The sequence below is a fragment of the Anastrepha obliqua genome, chromosome 4 (assembly GCF_027943255.1).
Source record: "Anastrepha obliqua isolate idAnaObli1 chromosome 4, idAnaObli1_1.0, whole genome shotgun sequence".
NCBI classification, from domain to species: domain Eukaryota; kingdom Metazoa; phylum Arthropoda; class Insecta; order Diptera; family Tephritidae; genus Anastrepha; species Anastrepha obliqua.
Genome location: NC_072895.1, coordinates 68,526,320 through 68,536,815, shown reverse-complemented (window position 1 = coordinate 68,536,815; position 10,496 = coordinate 68,526,320). Strand labels below are relative to the sequence as shown.

General features: G+C 35.6%; 1 protein-coding gene across 2 annotated transcripts; it reads left to right on the top strand.

Annotated features, from left to right (window-relative positions):
- The first annotated feature begins 473 nt into the window (after window positions 1-473).
- Window positions 474-8,403, top strand: LOC129243758 (juvenile hormone esterase-like). 2 transcript variants are annotated; one of them, XM_054881038.1, is made up of 7 exons: window positions 474-677; window positions 760-855; window positions 971-1,124; window positions 3,381-3,566; window positions 3,642-4,204; window positions 4,282-4,577; window positions 7,960-8,403. In XM_054881038.1, the coding sequence occupies exons 1-7, from the start codon at window positions 483-485 to the stop codon at window positions 8,129-8,131; spliced, it is 1,662 nt and encodes a 553-aa protein (XP_054737013.1). In that variant the 5' UTR covers window positions 474-482; the 3' UTR covers window positions 8,132-8,403. The 2 variants fall into 2 exon arrangements, with proteins under 2 accessions (XP_054737013.1, XP_054737012.1); XM_054881037.1 differs by having other exon boundaries at window positions 760-903.
- The last annotated feature ends 2,093 nt before the right edge of the window (window positions 8,404-10,496 follow it).

Below are 10,496 nucleotides of genomic sequence, written 5' to 3'. Positions count from 1 at the left end.
AAAAAGTAAAAAAGGTCCATATTACAATGTTAGAGGAAGAAATATAGATAAAGTTGAATGAGTGTAACAGGAGATGACTTATAAACTACATAACCTTATGTCCAGGTTATATAATATTTGAGTGCATTACTAGGTTAAAGGCTTTAAACTTAAAACCTAATTCTGTTACCGAACACCCTGTACATAAATATAGCTAAGTGAGTAGGAAAATATAAAAAGTGAAATGAGGTAAGTTTAAATGTCTGAAAGCTAACCCTAGTATTTAAATTTAATTTAATTATACAACTTATACTTATATATATAGTAAACCGATTGAGGCTGAACTATTGTACGTTCACTTTTATTTTATTTTTATTATTGTTGCACTTCATTTAACGCACGCTAACAACAGCCATTTAGTACTTTCGGATTTGTATAAAAGCTTTTGTGAACTATTCGTACGATCATTCATATTTAATTTCATTCATAAAATGATTATCAAAATGTACACTCGGCTAGTTACAGTTTTAATATTTTACTTGAACCTTAAAAAAATCAAAGCAGATGAACTGGAAGTTTGTATGGATACACTGGGTTGCATTGAGGGTACATATAAACCAGGGAGTGAAGTGCAACAGTATGAAGCCTTCTTGGGTATACCTTACGCCAAGCCGCCAATTGGTGAACTAAGATTCAAGGTAAGAGGAAAGCTAAGCTAAGAATTTCGAAATATCTTTATACATATTTTAAAAAATGTTTATGTACATACATATGTGGCAGAGCCCGGTACCAGTTGAGCCGTGGAAAGGTAAACTACTGGCAAAAACGCTGCAAGCAGATTGTATACAAAAGAATTACTTCTTATCTCCAGCCGTTGTGAGTGGCGAAGAGGACTGTCTGTATTTAAATGTCTATCGTCCCGCAGTAAATATTTTGTAAAAATTTGATTTTTGTGTTTCCTTTATAAGCATACCAATTTTCTTACGCTTAGCTACGATCTGCTGACAAACTACCCGTTTTGTTTTATATACACGGCGGTGGATTCTTTACTGGCTCCCCGGGTCTGCTCTTTTATGGTCCTGAATATTTTATGGATACGAATGAGACTATACTGGTAATACCGGGCTATCGTTTGGGCCCATTTGGTGAGTGATATTTCTTACTTATCAAGAGCTATTCACATTAGGCGTCTCACCAAAAAAAAGTTGCGGGTTTTCCACCGAAATCATAAAATTCATTATGTTTTAAGATTTCCGTCAAAATAATTCGGAAAAATAAAAAGATTGACGGCCGCCGTAGCCAAATGGGTTGGTGCGCGACTACCATTCGGAATTCACAGAGAGAACGTCGGTTCGAATCTCGGTGAAATACCAAAATTAAGAAAAAGTTTTTTCTAATAGCAGTCGCCCCTCGGTAGGCAATGGCAAACCTACGAGTGTATTTCTGCCATGAAAAAGCTCCTCATAAAAAAAAATATATATATCTGCCGTTCGGAGTCGGCTTGAAACTGTAGGTCCCTCCATTTGTGGAACGATATCAAGGCGCACACCACAAATACGAGGAGGAGCTCGGCCAAACACCCAAAAAGGGTGTACGCGCCAATTATATATATAATCGTTTTTCCCAAACGGCCGAAGTGACAGACAGAAAAAGAAGTGGTCGTCATCGCGTGGGTCGAGCCAGTGCAGCCACAAGAGCCGTACGAGAAAGAATTCGCAGAAATCCCCTTAGAAAGCAGCAAATCATGCCCAGGTAAATGAAAGTATCGAGACTATTTAGAGATGATCTCCACATGAAAGCCCTTCGGCGCTCAACTGATCATCTTTTGACAACGCGCTTGAAGAAGTTCGATGCGACAGATGGTGATCATTTCGAATGAGAAGTGATTTTGTTTTTAATATTTAGGTACATGATTAAATTGAACTAACTTCATTAAAACAGGTATTATAATCTGTATTTGTAACAGAACTTATGGACACGGTCAAATCGGCTTCTCCAAAAGTTTGTATCTGTGTTAGTAAAATTTTGCGTTACTTAGGTTTGGCAATACGCAGAACTCTTCAGATACAAAGTGGCACAAAAATATCACCGTATCGGAAAATTTATAATTTTTGCAAATGCTGTCATATGTCAATCATATGTGATACTTGCGAGCTACACAGCCGCAGTATAGAAACAGACAAGCAATGGAGCACGTAAAGGTAAAAACAAAGTTTTCAACGTTAGCACTCTACGGTTCACAATGTTCAATACGGAAAAATTTCTCTGAAAGAAAAGAAAAAAGAAAATATTTACATAATTTAGTAAGAAAAAAGTATTGGTCCCTTTTTGGACGATATTATCGATATCGAAGATGTGCAAAGTGGTATTTTCTTTCGAAAGGCATGGCACTTGCAGTACCGCATAAATATTTCAACAATTTTCGTAAAACCTTCAAGTTGAAAATAAAAACAAATATTTGTACTAGCTGGATTATATCATTGAAATTCCGAAAATATCTTTGCGTTGTTTTTCTATTTATAATGAATTCACCTGATCAGGATTATCTACAGCAAAAAAATGGATTTCTCCATTAGTGCCTAGATTTGGAGTACCAGTGATATTTGATTGCAAATCTGCGAACAAGCTTGGAAAATTTTGCTTCTTCATTTCGTACTATGAATAAAAAGAAGGCAAACATTGTTGTATACAAATAATTTGGCAAAGTGAGTTCTTTTACAATATAGGAAACGTTTTTTATGCTAATTTTTTTTCATTAAATTTTATGACAAAGCACGCAAAAGTGGAAGTTTCAAACTATGTCTAAAATTAAAAAACATCCCGAAGTTTTCATTAAAATTTCTGACGTTTTGCTAAGAATTTTTAAATTTATTTCTGGTATAACATTTCATAGACCGTTCTGACTCACTGTATGTAGCTCCAACAATTCAATTACCATTTGTTTTCTCATACCAATTATCGTTTCAAGTTAACATTGAAATACACGTTCAAAACATAGTCAAATAGTTTTCAAACACCACTTTGAAATTCAAAAATGTTGATTTGGTAAAAATTTTCTTCGAACTATTTAGGCGTAACAGATATGTACATAGAAATTTAATTTAATAAAGGATTATGAAGATTTGAAGCCGATTTGACTGTGTCTAGGTGCCTTCAGGAAAATCAAATATTTTATGTTTAGAAAAATGTATGCTTAGAAATTGACTTCACATATAAAAAGTCGAGCTGACAAACTAACTTAAGAGCTGGGACACTAGTAAAATGTTGAAAAAGAGCAACAGAAATGCCAGAGACCACATCTAACCTTATCTTAGCAAAAAATAGGCAGCTGGCTTATTTTTTCTTAAACTTTTTTTGAGGGCCATAAAGCAGCCTTTAATAGACGATTGTAACATTTTTAGGGTTTCTCAGTACGGGCGATGAGCATATGACCGGGAATTTCGGATTGAAGGATCAGAATTTAGCGCTCAAATGGGTTCAATCTCATATTTCTGCTTTCGGTGGTGACCCGTCGCGCGTTACTATTTTCGGACATAGCTCTGGCGGTGTATTAACGCATTTGCATATGCTTAGCTCGGCCTCAAAAGGTATGTTTTTGTATTTGTGTTTTGCTTTATTATTGAAATAATAATGATTAATCGAAAATTTTCGCAATTTCAAAGGTTTGTTTCGCAATGCCATTTCTATTAGTGGCCTTGCAATTTCGCCATTTTCCAGACCAATTGATTCAAAGACACAAACTATTAAAATGGCCGTTGCTGTGGGAATTACCAACGCTTCAAAAATGTCTTCAAAAGAACTTGTCGATGCGCTGCGTAAAATCGAATCGACGAAATTGGTGGAAGCTTGCGATGCCCTGAAAATATGGAATGTCTATCCATTCATAAATTTTAGGCCTACAATCGAAAAAGAATCATGGCCGCAACCATTTTTAACTACTGATATCTTCAAATTATTCGATAACAAGCCGCCCAAGACAGTACCGTGGATTTCAGCTGTTTTACCATCGAAAGGCGAAGGTACGGTTTTAGCGCTAAGACTTGCTGCAGATCCGGCTTTGCAGGCTGAGTTCAATGAGAAGTTTGATGAATTGTTTAAAGTGATATTAGAGTTTCCTGCTGTAGGGAAACCAGAAAAGGTTAATGAAGCTTTACAACTTATAGTGGCAGAGTACATGGGGGGAATTCATGAGTTAAATAATGATACCGTGACTGGTTTCTTAGAAGTAAGAAGAGAGCAAATGGATATCAATTTGAATGGCTCGACTGAAACAAATACGAGTAAAATGTCATTTTTGTTTAGATTTTTGGCGATGCTAATTTTCATTATCCATTCTACAAAACTATGGTCGCCAATGTGAACTCTGGTGCTGCAGCGCAAAGTCCTATTAGACTTCTAACGTTCGATTACCGTGGACCGTATTCATATTCTACTCTCTTTTCGGGCACTATGGATAACTTTGGCACTGCGCATATTGATGATACCCTCTTCCTTTTCCGTGCACCATTAATTGCACCGAAAGGATATTTAAAATCGTCGCCTGAGGTTAAATTAGTTAAGAGTTATGTGGGCCTGTATGTGGAGTTCGCCAAAACTGGGTGAGTAAATAAAATTTTTCGTTTTATTGCGATTTTAGAATGTATAAGCTGGATGGTCAAAGGATTTTTTATGCTACCCGCTAAATTCATAATATGACAAAAAAAGTAGATACTCATTTAATTTTATATTTAGTATTCCCCTGCGCCGCGAATACTTTGCAAATCACCTTTGAATTTTCCTAGGAAAAATTCATTCTTCCGTAATTTTAGTACAAAATGTCTACAAATCGATTTATTTAACTTCCTATGCTGATTTCCCTTTAAAAATTTCCAAAATCATAGCCCTGACCCTGAAAAACACTACGAATTTCTAATTAAGATAAGAAAATTATTAAATATAAAAGATTGCTTAAATATAAATAAAAATTGTTTGGGCTAAAAACAGAAAAAGGGATGAAAATGTTGGTCTTTTTAATTCTTACCTTTTCTTTAATTTTGCGGTTTCTCAGAGTCCCTATCAAAAATATTAATTTTTTGTTAGATCAAGCATAGGATATCATGTTTCGAACATTTATGCACAGGAATATTAGAGGAGATTAAATAATATCCATATGGAAAATATTGTATACCAAGTTTACAGAAAAGTGTATTTTTCCCATGGACGAACAATTTTCAAAGCATTGGCAGCAGTGACAAATACTAAATCAAAATTAAAAAATAGGTGACCTATTGTTTTGGCCATAGAACAAATTTAGGGGGTAGTATCAAGAAAAATAAATTGTTTTAGATTTCTAATGTAAACACTGTACGAAATTATTCACTTTAATCGGAAGTTTGTCATGGTTGCTTTTAACCTATGATTCACGAGAAATAACTTAGTTTTTGTATCCGGGCGAATACAAAATATTCTTTTTATCAACGTAACGGTATCGAGGTATATCAAAATATTGAGTAGGAACAAAAAATCATTTCTGAATCGAACTTGATACAAATATTGAGCTTAAATATGCTGGTATTGAAAATTATAAAAACAGGCACTAGTCACGCCCAATTTCCACCTAAAGCTAATTTTGAAAAATGCAAAAATCAATATTTAAGCAATTGATAAAGCGAATTCACTTAACAATGTTTTTAATTTTTTTTATACGGGTTGATATTAGATAGAGCAGTAAAACTTCAAGTCTATCGATCAAGATTTGTTTGGGTTATGAGTGCAGCCGACTAGAGAAATTTAGTTTCGCGAAAATCGCGTTTCAAGTTTTCGGATCGGTTTGCATCAGATTGAGGGGGGGGCTGCAACACAATGTAATTAAAAAAATAAACGAAACTTCTCTATCAAACTTGATTTTCAATTTTTGTTTTTGGAAAAGAGTATTGATAGTTGACCTAACTCAATTATTGTCTTCTTCTTTCAATTGCGTACCCGTTACTGTCGCAGTGGCTTCTATTTTCGAGATAACAGAATTTGAAAATTTTCCTTGGTGGCACTGGTAGCCTTTGGAAATAACCGTACAGCGTAAATTTTCGGATGTAAAACCATTTAAGTCTTAATGCACAAAATAACTTGCAATACATTTTATCATATTTTTTTATTTTGTCCAGGACTAGTTTTTAATAAGAGGCTCAGTTACCCTCGAAAACTTGCAGGAACTGATTGTTAAATGTGAGGTTACTGTGGGATAATTATTTTTAATGTCAACGTCTCCAAGGAAAATTTTCAAATAACGTCCTCTAGAAAACAGGAGAAAATCTAATAAAACGGTGGACGCCCTTTTAATTTACAGGATCTCAATTAAATAAGGTCAATTTATAAGAGTTTTGCTAAAATTTTGAGCTTGTTCAGTATTATTCAGTTCTGATAAAATGGAAGCCCACTTCGCACAAGTCCACAACTAAAATTTTGATTTCCTTCCATCAGGCTGCCGTCTAATAACTCAAGTAAGATGTGAGTTGTCGTAACGAAACTTGGTACACATGTCACTTTGGACATGAAATAATGCCATGTGGAATGGGTAAAATTTTTTTACAATCATGCCCACCTAGAATATTGCGGTATTTCAGTAACCAAATAGCGAAATTGTGATGAATTCGAACCTTGAACAAGAATTGTGGAAAATGGGGCTATTGCTTGCTTTTAAATCACTAAAATCACTTTATTAATCTTTAACAAACTTGGTGTTAAAATGTAACTTTAGTCTGGAGAAGACATTGAAACTGAATAAATCCGTGAGTACTTTTGTCCGCCGTTTTCCTATAAACGCATCAAGAAGTGTGGGTTTTTGGTAAATTTTCTGTGTTAGTAATTAAAAGGAAACCAATTTTCGAAACATGTGCCGGGGATGTACTTAAAAGTTTCAATATCACCCAGACTCAGATAGTTCTTTATTTATTAATCATAACATTATCGTTTGTTGATTGATTGCAGGCAATCTAAAAATTGTTTAGAGCACAGGAATACTTTTGGCAGTGCTACATATTATATGTTTATGTACGTCTCCACTACTTGAAAGATCTTCTAGACCTATAGATAGTTATATAGACGGATATTGATACGAGGGAATCAACTTCGATATAAAGTTCCATTTGGCCCTCCTCGCAACCTATGTAGAACCAATAATTTTATAAAATCTGAGAGGCCAGATGGTTGCGGTGAGTATATCGCTTGTCTGCTGGAAAAATGTCATGCCTGAAAAGTGAAAAAAATCAAGAAAAATGGCTTCAAAGCTTTCAATTTACAATGCCCCCGATGCAAAAGTAAATTCACATTTTAATCTAACGTGATATCGTCAAGCGTTTGTTACAGAGAATAATTGAAAAGCTTGTGACCATTTCTGAATATTTATATGTAACATAGATATATATATAGCTGGTGTTTACGCCCTCTATTGGGTGTTAAGCCAAGTTTCTCCTCCTATTTTTGGTGGGCGTCTTAATGTTTTTCCTCAAATGGAGGCACTTTCCTTTTTTATGGCGCCTCTGAATGGCAGATAGTTTTTTATTAGACGCTTTTTCATAAAACACTAGGAGCTTGTAATGGTTTGCGACTGTTATTAGAAAAAAAATTTTGGTTTTACATGTTCGAGGTTTAAAATCCGGGCACTACCGAATGGTAGCTACCCACCAACTCATTCGGTTACGGCGGCCGAATATCATTCCGAATATTTCTGGACATTTTTTTGTTTTGGATTTTTGACATTCTTGCGGCAAATGAGCGATATGTGTGTGCGTTTCCTTTGGTCGTATGGAGCCAAGATGTTTTCCTCTTCTTCGCGAGATGTGCCATGATTAAAATTTAATAAATTATTATTAATTTCTACAGACGGGCTTATAAATTATTATTAATTTAAAAAAAGAATATTAATAAAAATACACAAATACAAATTCGTTATGAAATAATTTTCTTATTTGATACAAATACTTACACGATTTCTTTCCTTTCCAGAAATATTGAAATATTTAATGAAATTAACTCTTGCACAAAAGATACGTTGGCAGCTCAAGGTTTTTGTGATTATTTATCAATCGTCCAAGAAAATGACCTTTTCCGGGCTAACAATACCTGGAATATTAAGCGCATGAAATTGTGGGAGTCTGTATACAAACTGGTCTACTGAGAGAGCCAATGATTTAAATATCCATAAAAATGTTAAGTTTGATATTGGTATTTCAAGAGTAGCAGCATATGGGATACTAGCTGCTATGTTAACTTATATAAAACATTAAATATCGTTAAATGTATGGAAAATTGGATGTATGGATAATTAACATACAGATTCGCGATTACCTTTAATTTCCCTTCAATATATTGGTACCTTCAAATTTATAATCTTTCTCAATTATTATGCAGAATAACAGAAAATAAATCTGTAATATAAATTTTTCGAAACCTCTCGCCTTTATTTGAAATGTGTTGGTATATGTACTAACTGGGATTTCGTGGTGTTAGGAAATTTTACAATTACATTTTAGAAGCAACAAAAAAATCGCCTTTGATTATGTGAAGTGAATGATCCAGAAATAAGGGAATGTAGTGCCGGATAAATTTTAGTGCAGAGATGTTGAACGAACGACATTTTTTTTTTTTTTGCCGGGACAACTAGCAAGTGCAGCACTCAGACATTAATTAAGTCCATTGTACTACACTTGGATTCCCTTTCAATTTTCTTTAAATCTACCCGATCTCCGAAGAAATCTGAGTAGATCTTGTGGTGCCAAGGAGCCAAGATGGTCGCTTCTTAACACATCAGTGCCAAAGACCTCAAACCTGATTCGAGCGAAGGCGGGGCAGACACACAGGAAGTGGTCCGCCGTCTCATCCTCCTCTTCACAAGCTGGGCAGAGTACACTGTCTGAGATGCCCAACCTTTCCATGTGCTTTGCCCACAGAAAGTGGCCCGTCATCAGTCCAACCAGCCGTCTGCACTCCCCTCTGTTTAATGACAGAAGGGTTTGCGACAGTCGATCGGACATGACAGGTAACATCAGTTTAGTCCATTTGCAGCCTCTCTCAGCCTGCCAAGCTCGCTTGTGGGTGGTAGTTACCCATTTGCTAACCGTGGCTGTGATGACCGCAGAAGGGAGTGGCAAAACGGTTAAGGAGTCAGAGGTCTCGTTACCCGCGATACCCACGTGTCCCGGGACCCATGTTAGCATCAGGCTATTATGGCTATTATGGATGCCTTTGTTTCAACGTGTGATTTCCATAGGAGCTTACTATCGAGGATTACTCCAAGATATTTAATTTCCTTGGATAGCTGGATTGTGACTCCTTTTAGCTTTGGCAGAACGAGCCCATCAAGCTTCCTCCTTTTGGTAAAGAGGACAATACCAGTCTTGGCGGGATTTGCCGATAGCCCATTCGCACAGCACCAAGCGTCAATCCGATCCAGAGTTTTCTGCACTTTCCTGCAGATGTTCATAAGCGAAGGGCCTGTTACCAAACAAGCAACATCGTCCGCATATGCTTGTGCGTAGACTCACGAATCGTTTAAGGTGGTGAGTAGAGGATCGATTACCATGAACCAGAGCAATGGAGATAGCACACCGCCTTGGGGGCAGCCTCTATTAACCTCAGATGACGACATTTCTTCCCATGCAAATAATTGCTTCATCGGGACACCAAGGAGAGATTACAATAATTCATAGGAAAATGGAAAAACCAAAAAAATAAAAATAAGAAATAAGATGCTAGCGAGCATGTATCATATATAGGTACATACATCGACGGACAAGCCAACCATTCGAAACTCATGGTACTTATGAATTTAGAGGGACTTGCTTTACACTAGTAGAAACTGCCAACCAACAGATATGGTTTGGTCTTTAAGTATATGCATTATGATTCATTTTAATTTCAGATAAATATATTACTACGTTTTTCCCAAATGAAACGTCTGCCTATAAGCTGAGAATGTTAATGGAAGTTATAATTTTTGGAATTATAAGTTACTGATAAAATATATCTTAAATGCTTGAAACGTAAACATAATGCTTTGTCTTGTATTGAGTAAGGAAGAGGGGGTGAAGAGAGGGACATCAGATTTTAGATCACTTTATGAATACTAAATCAAGTAAGCGATTGATATTATTGTGAACCCTGTTAATCTGGCACAGGCTAATTCGGCAAAAGTGTCAAGTACCGAAGTTCCCCTCACAAGTTTGTTGCACTCCGTAGTTGGCAGCGATGATATATTGGCAGTCACTGAGCAAGCGGAGAAACGGAGGAACAGTATGACAACTAAATGTATACAAAATTATGTCATTAAATATTCAAATTGACTTAATTATGAAGAAAATATTAAAGTATAGTATGAAAATAGCAAATAATGAAACAGATGATACCTTTTCTTAAGTTTAAAAAAATTGCTTAGCATGCTCTTGTGGCGATTTCAGTTGACCGAATATTTGTTGCTGGGGTTCTGTCGTTTTTACGACCCTTTAATTATTTTGTGTAATTTTGCGTCTTTCACCAAAACACTA